Source organism: Syngnathus floridae, chromosome 3 (genome assembly GCF_059516105.1).
Source record: "Syngnathus floridae isolate MCC-2025c chromosome 3, RoL_Sflo_1.0, whole genome shotgun sequence".
NCBI lineage: Eukaryota > Metazoa > Chordata > Actinopteri > Syngnathiformes > Syngnathidae > Syngnathus > Syngnathus floridae.
The window spans coordinates 12,232,298-12,244,879 of record NC_142415.1 but is presented as its reverse complement, the minus strand read 5'-3'; the positions used below and the strand labels follow the sequence as shown (position 1 = coordinate 12,244,879).

Here is a 12,582-nt window from a genome sequence, read left to right as displayed (position 1 = left end):
TGAATGTAAATAAAAGCTGGGTTTTTATTTTAACCCAAAGTTTGTCCATTGGCAAGTAACGCACATACACATCGCCTTATTCGGGATGAAGCTCCACGGGGTTGTAGCATCATAGTTAAAATGGCATCCAGTGGTTTTATATGCATCCTGGCAATAGTCTATTTCATTTGCTTTGATTCCAACATTTGTCCCACAAGAACCTCTGTAACCACTAATCTTCCTTCTGTAAATCATTATAAGAATTTCATTTACTGTTTAGCCGTGCCCTGTTTTGATCCAGCTTACATAAGCAGCCACATTTCATTTGAAGTATTTTTTATGACTTAATTTAGCTTTAGGCGCTCTTATCTGAATTTCAGGATTATCCAGAATGGCTATAGCTGCAGAACTCTAATTCAACGTTGCTATCCCAATATGTACATGAAATACAGGTAAAACAAACCTTTTATTTAAATAGTCACCGATTACCGGCAGTAGAAGTCTGGAAGATATGTTTTTATACAAATTCACTCGGAAAAAGAGCACAACCAAAGTTTTTCTCCTGTTGGGGCATCACAGCATCCTCTGGAGGAGGCCCTGGTTCTCAGGTTTACAGCACAACACGCACGCTTTCGATATTTTAAAAATATAAGGGTGCTACAAAAAAAATAATGTTCCAAAAACCAGAATGCAGATCAATATTTTTTTTTGCAATAAAAAAGCTTCTGGGGAAACCGTAGACGACAACACCGGGAATATATTTTTTGTATAAACACAAATTCTCGTTATGAATATTAGATTCAAATTATAACAGCCAGAGCCACACATCTAATGAAAAAAAAAAAACATGTTACAATGTTACACCAACCTCCCATGTTACGTATGCGTTAAAGCAGCGCAAATTTGAGAGTTTAGGTCATGTGATCATCAAGTGGTAGCATTTGATTGGTTCTCACTCCGTACACCACAATTTGATTGGCTAGCTCACGAGGTTGTGCCCGGCTGCCAAATAGCACGGGTGTCATTGGTCATTTTGCTTATCTGCTGATGTACGGGGACGTTCGGGCATTAGGTGTTTTTTGTTTCCAGAATTGCTTTCCAATCAAAAGTCTATGTTGTCGGTCTTCCACTATATTTATTATTTTTAGGCATTAGGAGTGCATTTGAAGCGGAGCACCTAGCTTTGAGTCAGCACCTGGGTTTTAGAATCAAATATTGCGAGCCGTTCAGTTGCGATATCTGTTTTTCTTGCAGCAAAACAAAACATGGGCGAGGAAGTTAACGGCAACCCTATTAACGAAGAAGACAGACCTACTAATGGTGATGAAAAGGGCAAATGCTTGAACGATGAAGTCAAATACTACACATTAGAAGATATACAAAGTCATAATATGAGCAACGACACGTGGCTTATCATCCATGACAAAGTTTATGACGTCACGAGTTTCCTCGAAGAGGTAAGGGCTAGCTTTTTAGGTTGACTAAAGTATTTTGGGCGTAACTGCGCCGTTGCTTGGCTTTCGGTTTCAAGTCTCTTTATTTCGGCTAGGACTACTTCCTGGAAGTAGCCGAGGATTCACTGCGTCATTTACAGACATCAAATACCCATTGGCTATTCAAAACTCAAACTGCGCATGTGCAAACAGAACATTGTTTCCTAACTAGGTTACGTTGCTTCATACTTTGTAGGTAAAAGTGCGATTTCCAGCAGGGGAGGTACTTGATGCAGTGTTTGTGATCCTTAACCAGTTGATAAGACATTTTTCTTGTGTAAGGGTCATTATTATTAAAAGGAGAGCACCACATACAAAACAACAGAATGGCACCAAATTCCTTCCGTATGTTTCAAGCTTAATTGAGCAGAAAAATGCAGAATTGTGGGCCAATTGTGTGATTTTATTTTATTTATTGGCTTTGTGTGTAGCATCCGGGAGGTGAGGAAGTGTTGCTGGAGCAAGCCGGTGCAGATGCAACAGAGAGTTTTGAGGATGTGGGTCACTCCACGGATGCCAGAGAGATGCTGCAGCAGTTCTACATCGGGGAGCTTCACATGGTAAGCGCCAATTTCTGCTCGCTTTGACAGTGTTTACTTACACTCTTTTAGAGTTATTGTTTTTGTAGCCATTTTGTGTAGCGCGTGAGGTAGTTTGCACATTTTGTGACGTTATCAGCCCCCAGTGATTTACAGTAAATGTACCGATTGTTTTTGCAGGATGACCGAAAAAAGGAAAAGCCAACGGTAAGAACAAAAGTCTTAGGGCTTGACTTTTGAGTTGCAAAGCAAACATCACTTAATGTTTATTATCTTCTGTTTGCTGCTGCAGAATGAAAATGTCACTTCAGGAGAATCAAGGTCAGTCATCAAAATTTCACTGTAGGAATACGTACATCGGTAAAATGCTCCAATAAGATAAAGTTTGTTATTCTGGGAAAAGAAAATGACTTCTTCAAGTAGTGTAATTTTCATGGTGTCATGACATGATCATCATTGTTGACTGTCAAATATTCTGAAGATTTTGATGTTCTTTACCTCGATCTCAGCAACTCCTGGACCACATGGGTGATACCGGCCATTGCTGCAACCGTCATTGGCGTCTTGTATCGCTTCTACGTGTCCTCTTGAGTGCCAACATTCCCAATTGATCTCATTATCTTCATCCGGGGGCCTTGAAATCTTTGACCAAAACCACCTCACAGAGTTTACCTCCTCGAACCGTCTGACAATAGAGAGGGAGGACAGTACGTAATTGTCTCCCCTCAACTCGTCATCCAGCAAGCCCAGCAAATAGACATTCGAGGAGAGATTATTCAACTCACTGCCTCCAGCTTCTTTATTTCATCTTATCTTTTTGCCTCTCCTAGTCATTGTTTTATTTAATTATGCATCTGTTTGACTCACTTTGGTCTGTGTTGATTTTATTCGTCCACTTAAAACAAAGAATCGGAAAGTTTACAAACAAGGAAACACTTGTGAGATTTTTGATCTAATCATGATGGTGGTATCAGCATATTTTTTTAATTTGCATTTGTGAGGGGGAAAAAAAGTCACTTTCATCACTGCTAAAGTTAAACTTTTTGATTGCACCCTTCATGAATTAGTCAGTCAGTTTATGCATAACATAATTATTGTCATTGCAGTACCTAAATTGTTTTCCCTCTAAATAGTGGCATTAACTGCAAATCTATACTTGCCAAGGAAGGATACAAAATAGACGTGGGATTTCTATGACTGTTTTCTTGTCAAAATTAAATGGCTTAAGTGTATTATTAACCTGTCACAAATATTTTGAGTGGATTGTATCGCCAGAGTTTGAGTACTGAGTTTTGTAAGTTGCCTCAATTTCAATTGCTTTTTTTCTGCAAAATTTAGGAAGGCATATGTTAAACTCCAAAGTGTGACAAATATCTTGAACCCTATCAGTTTAGCAAAAATATTACCTATTCAGTTGTAAACTATACATTGCTGTCTATTTTCTTTATATTATACCATTTGGTATATATTGTCCACCGGTGCAATTGAAAACCCATTATCTTATGTTGCCTGCTTTCAAATATTTGGGTTTGGACTGCTGCTTACCCGTAATCATACACAGCCATGGAAGGAGTCTACATTTGCTATGCTGACAGCTCTTGTGTTGTCTTCACCTGCCATTATGTCATTAAAAACCTGATGAAAATAAATCTTATACAACTATATTCACCACTGTTAATTCTTTGAGACCTCAAACCTGCATGTTTGGTTAATTGAAGATTTGGAATTATCAATTGGTTTGATTGTGACTCTAGATAGTTGACTACAGTATCTACAGTATAGTCCTACAATTGACTGGCATGTCAAAGGTCATTACATTGTAACTGACGAGATCAATTCATGACCATCATTACCCAATTACATGTCATAATTAAATGTCTCCAAGAATCAAAATGCAGATGAAACAGATGAATAAGTCAGATTCAGGGGTAATGAGCCCTAAAATTAATTGATTGTTAATTCAATTAATTAATAGGCAAGCCTTTTTAGGTACTTGGTCCATAAACCTAATAGTGTCGGCCTGCACTTCGATACTCTGCACACAGGGGGGCACTACTAGCACAATATAAATAAAATATTAACATGCTCATAAAAGCCACTCAAATGAAGACAGCAGGTAAAATCAGTGGGCACATTACATGCAAGGCCGTCCGTCACGCGTGGTTGAAATTATGTTACACACTGAGGAAGAGCAGCAATTGGCATCTTTTTTTCCTTTTACTGACCATGGGCCATGAGATGATACCATCTGTGTTACAGAAAGGCATTATAATCAACAGAGATATGGGGCCTTCACTACACATTTAAATGTTGTGTAAAATGGGTAAATCGTACTTGACCAAAGACTCGTTTTTCTACAGACTGGGGTTTGCAGTCAAAGTGAGGTGGCCGTGCAGTATCTGTTTAAAATGTTCAGAACTAAGGGGGAAAATAAAGAGTAGTTTTTTCTCTAAAACAATCAAATGTAATCAAATGTAAATAGACTATCTTGCCTGTTTCCAAGCTATATAGAAATTGTTCTGCTTTTCTTTGGTTAGGGTTTCGAAGCAGTGTTTCAAACTTGGGTTAGAGATTTGAAGTAGGGTTTCCAATTAGGGTTAGGGGTTCAAATAAAGTTCAGAGTTTGGAAGTAGGGTTTCAAACTAGGGTTACTGTTTGGAAATAGGGTTTCAAACTAGGGTTACTGTTTGGAAATATGGTTTTATATTTTGGTTTTATATGTACTGTATATAGTATATAATTCCAAAATCCCATCTGCACCCCCGCAATGACGCCTTCATCTCAACACGAGAGCCTGTCAATTACTTCAGTGAGAGGCGAAGCTGCTAATGCACATCAGTCCTGGGAGGCTGCTTGCAGCAAAGACTGGAAAAACACTTAGGGATGCTGAGCAGAGAAAAAAAACACACAAAACATGATCTTTGAAAGGTCAACTTCACAGGATACATGCTCATCATGATTAGATACGGCATGGACGAATGTTAAGACGATTTCACATTTGCTCTCGGGGTGTCGCCAATTCAAGACACACACACCTACGTCAAGAGGAGCCGCATGACAGGTGTTCTGTCCGCTGAGAAAAACCCCAGGAGTGTTATAAAAGCTTTGACAACCGCCTAAAAGCTTCGCTAAAACAAGCCACTTCTCTCCTGAGGGACCAGGAGGTCATTTACGAAAATTCACATACTTTCTTGCCGAGTCAGGGTCACCTCTGGTGACATCTCAGCTGGAACTTGGCACACTCCAGCAGGATGAAAAGTGTCGCTCCCTTGACATCAAAGGGAAAATGCATGCAATAATATTTTCAAACATATAACTAGCAGAGAGCAGAGAAAGCACTCACACTCCCATTTCAAATTGTTATCCAACATTAAGGCTATTTTCATAAAATGCTCAACCATTCAACTCCGAAAACCGCATAAAACTAATCAAGATCGTATGTGAAGTTATGAGTGCATATTATTCCATACCTCAAAAGGATGTTTTCCTCATTTAGGCATTTTCAGCAGTACAAAGTTAATGTTTTGTTTATAATGACAATGTTAACCTAATTATTTTTCATGTATAAATAATACCTTCAACATCCTCATGGTATATTTACATATTGTAGTTCTTTACAATTGCTAACCATCATCTACATTTTAACTTATCTCTTCATATCTGAAAAATGCATACATTAATAGAAGACAACATATAGTATCTATTTAGGTTTTCCATTGTTATATTTTATAATTCTATTTAAATCATTTTACATTTCAAATTGGGTAACACGTTGTCCTATAAATCAAAGACGAAGGTGAAAAACGCTACTCGATTTCTTATGTGAAGAGCAAAGAGCCGATAAATGGCAAGCGATAAAAGATTCCGCCAAGTTTGCCACACCTGCTTCTGGTCAAATATTTGTACAGATTTATAAAACCGATCTCTGTGTTAATGCATGCTGATATGGCACGCCGTAAACAGAGCAGCAGCAATGTTTATATACCTTGGAGCACCAAAAAGGAAAAGGAGAGCATTCAGTTGAATACAAATCCCAGATAAAAGTAGATGTCGCCCTTCGAGCTGGTGTCGTATAAGACAAATGATGCAGGAAAAAGGCAACTCACTAAAGATGCTTGAGATATTTTATCTTGTTGTGCTGTTAATAAGAGTAGGATGAATTTAAATATTGTCATAAATCCTAAGTACTGTCCCAGTCCTTTTCTTTTCTGTCAGTGACCATAAAACATGTTTTAAACTCGAATTTTTAAAACCTGTGAATTTTTAAAACTCGTGGCATCGTTTCAAATGGAATGATCACGTCGAGTTGACTTTCCAACACGGGCCAAAAATGTTATCCAATTTGAATCTAATTACGCACTAGCATACATTACATGACATATCCAAACCTCCAAACCATTTTTATGTTTTGTGATTTTTCCGTTTTATTTATTTATTTTTTTCAAAATCAGATTTTTTGAAACAGCACTTGTAACATATTTCCTATGATTGAACAAGTGTTCCCAATGTTGTTACCAGTGTTTTAGGGTTCAATATTTTGCTGATAGTGAAGCCCACCAGCCAGATAAAACCTTGAGGATAATAAGCTAGTCTCGCTTCATAATCGCCGCACAGCTTTCCAATTTTCCTTCCACCGTCCGTGCTCATTAAATCATCATAGATTCCTCATGGATTATTAAGGGTGTCGGCCTACCAGGACATTTTCAATGCACATGGTTTGATTAAACTCTTAAAAACTTGACAGAACTGGAATTACGAGCTCCCGAATTCATCATGAATTGAAAGGGCAGCGTTTGCAGGAAAAAGAAAGCACTTTTCACTTTACTTTCCTGCAACAAAAACAAATGATTAATAATAGCACTCAGAACACTGCCAATGTCAAACTGATAAGGGGCAAAAATGTTTTTTTATGTTCTGAGCAGGATATTGATGAAAGTATTTGCTGATTCCCATAAAACTTTATATTGGGCTGGAGCACGGTCCAAGGGAAAAAAACAATTCAAAGTTGGTGTTGAGCCAGCATTTTGTTTTTAACAGTTTGGGTCTAATGATGCATTTTCTTTACCTCTTGTATTGTTGCCAATACACACAACCTGCAGACAATGCAGTATTTTGTCAAACTAAGGAGCTTACACAGTTCAAAAGGCATAATGCTTTATTTCTTAGATTATTAATGACCCATATATTATCAAAAGTTAATTTCTTATTTCACAAACAAAAACAATAATTTAAACAAAAATCTTACATGTAATGGAGTTTTTTGAATGCACAAAAGTGTGAAGGGTCTCCATAATGGCGTAACACAACGCAAAGGCTAAAACACATTTAATAGTAGCTGAAAATGGAAGTTCTGTGTTGATCGCCTTCCCTTGCATAATAAGCAGGGTTCACAGAAGACGTCACTCGCACGAGGCCCCCCCGGGTGGCCGACGTTAGATGTACAGATGAGGCGCTTTGCAGCAAAACGTACTACCTCAGAAGTTACCCATGTAATCTTCTGGCAGCACAGCCGTGATGACCTTTCTACAGTGTCACAGCTTAATTATTTTTCTCCTTGCATACACTCAAACGGCGTGACTTAAAGGTTAACCTCTCACAGCTGTTATATGTCAACATCTCCCATCCCCGCATTTAAAAATGAGGATGAGGCGGGCAGCAAACATCCTTCAATGTATTCGCAGTCACGTACTCGCGCAAACGAATGGACGTCTACGGAATAGGACACTAAAATACAAATTTTTCGTCGCAATGTTTAAGAAAGACAGTTGGCACGTGCTGCGCAGGCTAGGCTGGAGCCTCATTCTAAAACTACTGAAAGCTGGTTAAAGAGGTACATTTGGTCCTTGCCACACTGTGGACTGGGTTGGGGAAATAAAACAAAACAAAACAAAACAAAACAAATGGACAAACAAAAATCCACAGAAGTTATAAACAGAACACAATCTTTCAACTGAATGCTAGGAAATAAAAAGAAATAAAACAAATATAAATCAAATGATGTTTTACAGTACATGTTATTGCAACCCGTGTCATCACAGCCTAGTAAGAGCAACTAATCATTCGCATGTCAACTCCAGTCCACTTTGTGTAGCTTCTGCCAAGTAAAAGCACAAGTCCTCTCCTGAGAGCGACTAGGCTAAGGTCATCAGCGTGCAGGTGGAGGAAACACTTGACGAGCGCTCATGGACTTTGTTGTCCAGAAAGCTTGAGCCAATTGCAATCTCGGATGCTCCGCACCATCCCAGAGTATTGACCAGTGACGGACAGAGGGCGTGAGCCAGTCTGTGCATGATGAGGTGGAATTTTTGTCGGAAGCTTTTGTTGATCCAAAAGTAGAAGATGCAGTTGAGGAAACCATTGGATGTTGGTAGCCAGACCACCACAAATTCTATCCACTCTGGTACTGAGCTCCCTGACAGTGCTGCGTTGATGAACAAAATGAATTAGCACTCACAATATACTGTATACAGTTTATACAGAGTTACCTCACAGGCTTTCATTTGCGACCATGATTTAATCTATAACAACTCGATATTTCACTGATTTCTCAAACTTCTATACTACAGCCCAGTGCTTTAACCAGTACAACGAACGTAAACAGAAGCACAAGCAAGTGCTGATCATAGGCTGCGTTCAGAAATTAATGCGAGTCGAGCACGCTCGGCCTCCCGCAAAGACGAAACACCCGCCTGGTAACTACAATCAAATTTTTTCTCATTAGTTCAAAATGGCTATAACCTTCACCATAATCCTACATCACATTAGAGTCTTCATCTGTGCCTTTAAAATGTCCAAATACATCAGGACCTCCTTGTATACAATATGTACATTAAACTTCCTCAAGGTCAGCCCAGAGTCTCAAATAAGGAGGGGGGGAAAAAAAACTATCACAGATAATCACTCAGCACATGCATACATTTAAGAGTGAGCTTTGCAGGGATTTTCCTGGATATCAGATTAATGGCAAGCCTCTTTAGAAAAAGGTCTTCAATTCTAAAAATACTCAGCACTAAGTCCACATTCAGTCTTGGTTACGGCACGACAGCAAAATGGCTGAAGTTGATGAGAACCTTTCCAAAAAGGCACGACTCATGAAATTGCCCTTAAATCAGTGTATTCATGCACAGGCGTCCATAAAAAGGGCCATTCCACCAAGTCTTATAATTTATGGAGGGTGTTGCAGAGACAGGATATAAGCATGAAAAGCAGGACTTACAATCAAATAATCCAAAGTCAACTCACGTTCAGAAATATTGAATACAACTATTTCTTCAAGGAATTTAAATTTTAAAATGCAGGCATGTCAATAATAGCCTATCGTACTTTTTAGTTGCCACGTTCCTAAAACAATTACCAGCTCTTCGTAATGTATCAAATTGGTACGGGCCTTAAAAGAATGTTTTCTCAAAGATCGTAGGAGAATTCAGAAGCGACCCCAATGATCAATAAATATAAGCCCTTGTTGGCAAACTAGGTGCTAAGACTGACAAGGATGATGTGAGAAAGTCATCCAAAATGTCAGCATCTGCATTTATCAGATGCTGATGAAGAAAATGTGCATTGAATAATAATGTTTTTTTAAGACTTGTCTAGATCAATAACAAAACATCATATGATATACAAGTCATTTTCCAAAGTGATGGGAACACTTTCATCTTCCTTTTAGTTCATCCTCATATATCATCATTAGCATTTTTGTAGAATTGTTTAGGTTTGTAATAACAAAAGTATATATTTTGGGGGGGGTCACATGTTGCCCCTTCTTGGTTTAGAACAAGGGTGTCAAACTCATTTTTTTCACGGGCCGCATTGTAGTCATAGCTTCTTTCGGAGGGCCATTATGACTGTCAACCCAAATAAATGTATGAGCACCTCATATTATATACAGTAAAAGCTACAGAACAAACTGAAAAATAACTCATTTTCAAATCAGACGAGTAAAAACTGGTCAAATATTTAAAAAAAAGATATTAAAAGTGAAGACAATTTGCAATTCTCGTAATGGCACGAATTTGATGCACAATTTGTCTTCGCGGGCCACATAAAATGATGTGGCGGGCCGTATCTGGCCCCCGGGCCTTGAGTTTGGCACCTGTGGTTTAGAATGTGTTTTATTGACAGTGACTTTCACAGAAGCGCTTACCGTTGTAGATCATAGCTGCAATGCACGGCGTCCAGCAAGTAAAGTAAGCAGCCATGACTGGCACCAGCACCCTCGAGGCCACGTTGTGTCTCCTCCGGTGCGCGCGCTCGAACTGGCGCAGTTTGCGTCTCTGTCTCCGGGCAGCGCACCACACTCGAATGTTGGCGTAGGTCATGACCGCTGAGCACGGGAAAAAGATGACACAGGCCAAGCTCAGCGAGTAGCCCACGTTGGTGGAATAGGATGGGTTGCAGACCAGCGACGCGTTGGAGAAGTGGACCTGGATGATGCCATTCGGGAAGCATATGGGCGCCAGGAGGCACGGTGGGAAGCACCAGGAGAAGGCGATCAGGAGCAAAGTCCGCCTCCTGGTCATCATGGACGAGTACTTGAGGGGATAGAGCACCGCGATGTATCTCTCCAGGCTGATGGTGGCCAGCGTGTACATGCACGTCGAGTACACGGTAGCGTTGCAAAAGGCCACCAGGTGACACAGCTGGTCGGGCCCGTCCGTGTAGTCCTTCAGGAGACTCACCCACAGGTTCAAGGGCATGACCAGCAGTCCAAAGGCGGAGTCCGCGACCGTCAGGGAGAGCAGGAAATAGCGGGAGCTCCTCGACCAGCCCGACACGGTGGACGTGATCACCAGGAGAACCGCGATGTTCCCCAAAGTGATCATCACCCCCAAAACGATGATCACGCTCACCTTGACGGAGCGGTGGTGGAACTGCACCATCCTTTCGGCGTCAAAATCCACGCTGGAGAAGTTAAGCGAGGCGTTCATGGTTTTCCCCTCACCAAAACATGTTTGAAGGGGAATTATTGCTGCGTTAAAAAGTGGTGCGACCAAGACAGCAGGATACGGGCTGATGTTCAAAAGGAGGTCGTCCAAGAACTTCTTGCAGACGTTTGCACAAGCAGCTGCACACCTGTAGCAATTAGTGCAGGGCAGGTACAAGTTGACTCCCAGAATCACAGGCAGGATCACATCAGTTCCATGCAGTTCTGCATGCATACATGCATACTGCTCGAAAAGAATATTTAAGAAAAAGTTAGATATATAAAAGCTGGATATAAAATCTACTACATTTCTGACAGCACTAGATTCGACCTTCTTTAAACTTTTAAATGCTCATCAAACTGTTCAACATGTCATACTTTTTTTCATAGCACAACTTGCTCTTCTCTGACAAGGACTGCAAAGGAAATATTAAAAAAAAAATCATTTTCTACTGTGTGCCTTGCTGAGTCCCTCTCTCGCTCTCTCTTTAGATATTTGTATAAAATCCACTTAATTAGTCCTTTTTGCTCAATTTTTTGGCATAAAAATATAGAACATCAGAATATCAAGGTCACCGTTAAGTTTGTCCGTTCTTTTGTAACCGCTTAATTTGAGCTACAGGCACATGACACTGTGAGGTGATTTATCACAATTTAGCCATCCAACAATAACAGTGAGTCAGTCAACAATAAATCATTGCTAAAACGAGCATATAGAAAATGTATGTATGCTGTACAACATTCGAGCAGGCCTGACATTTTCTAACCAATCATGTCAAAGTTCTACAATCACGCATCATCAATCAGGCTTGTGTCACACAACATGCTTTTGTGCACCAGTAGATATTTAAAGTTATTTATGTTTTATTCCCCATTTCTAAAACATTTGGCTTAATTCATTTGAGTTGTACAGTTTACAGGTCCCATTAATTTACAAAAACTTGACATTTGATACAGGGGGGGGTGTAAATTTTTACATTTGCTGTAAATGGTTGCCGCCAGCTGCTCACCTCCAAAATGTGGCACAGCAAAAAGGAGGAGCGGGAAAGATGGTCTCTCACCAACCAATCTGTTTGGCAGTTTGTGACAGCCAGGTGATTAAAGACGATATATACCGGCTTACCTCTGAACACTGTGAGCCAATTCCCTGCACCCTCAGGCATGGTAATATAACCAGGAATTGATCACATCTACAGATAAAAACATGCAACCCTACATGTCAGTGTGGCAATTTATATGAAATATACAGGATTCAATGCTTACTGGATTCATGATAACATTGGAAACTGGTTTACATCCATATTAATAAGGCATTCTGGAATGTCGGAATGACTCGTTTTTATTTGTTTGCATTTTGACTGACGCTGACATTTACAGTAAGTGAAATGAATGGAAATCTGTTCCTACTTCTCAAAAAATAGCAGTGTTTTTTTAATTAGACAAATAGTACTCCATAATATTGTACATAAAAAAAACATATCCTACTAACAGAATTAAATAGAAGTTTGAAACTGTCTGTGCATTATGATCAATTCATTGGAGCTCCCTCTGGTGTGTGTGACTTGGCTACTACCCACAGGCGGCAGTATAATACTATACGACGTACTGACTTTCCCAAATAGTGTAAGTGACTTAGTCATTGCAATAT

At 39.7% G+C, this 12,582-nt stretch overlaps 2 protein-coding genes across 2 annotated transcripts; one reads left to right on the top strand and one right to left on the bottom strand.

Annotated features, from left to right (window-relative positions):
* The first annotated feature begins 994 nt into the window (after positions 1-994).
* cyb5b (cytochrome b5 type B) lies at positions 995-3,675 on the top strand. Its single transcript, XM_088370106.1, has 5 exons — positions 995-1,436; positions 1,904-2,032; positions 2,192-2,218; positions 2,304-2,332; positions 2,521-3,675. Exons 1-5 carry the CDS (start codon positions 1,245-1,247, stop codon positions 2,600-2,602), a joined length of 459 nt encoding a protein of 152 aa, XP_088226232.1. The 5' UTR covers positions 995-1,244; the 3' UTR covers positions 2,603-3,675.
* Positions 3,676-7,148: 3,473 nt separating this feature from the next.
* LOC148400573 (histamine H2 receptor) lies at positions 7,149-11,137 on the bottom strand. The gene is made up of 2 exons (XM_088370105.1): positions 10,155-11,137; positions 7,149-8,432 (listed from the first exon to the last, which is right to left on the bottom strand). The coding sequence occupies exons 1-2, from the start codon at positions 10,936-10,938 to the stop codon at positions 8,143-8,145; spliced, it is 1,074 nt and encodes a 357-aa protein (XP_088226231.1). The 5' UTR covers positions 10,939-11,137; the 3' UTR covers positions 7,149-8,142.
* Positions 11,138-12,582: the final 1,445 nt, after the last annotated feature.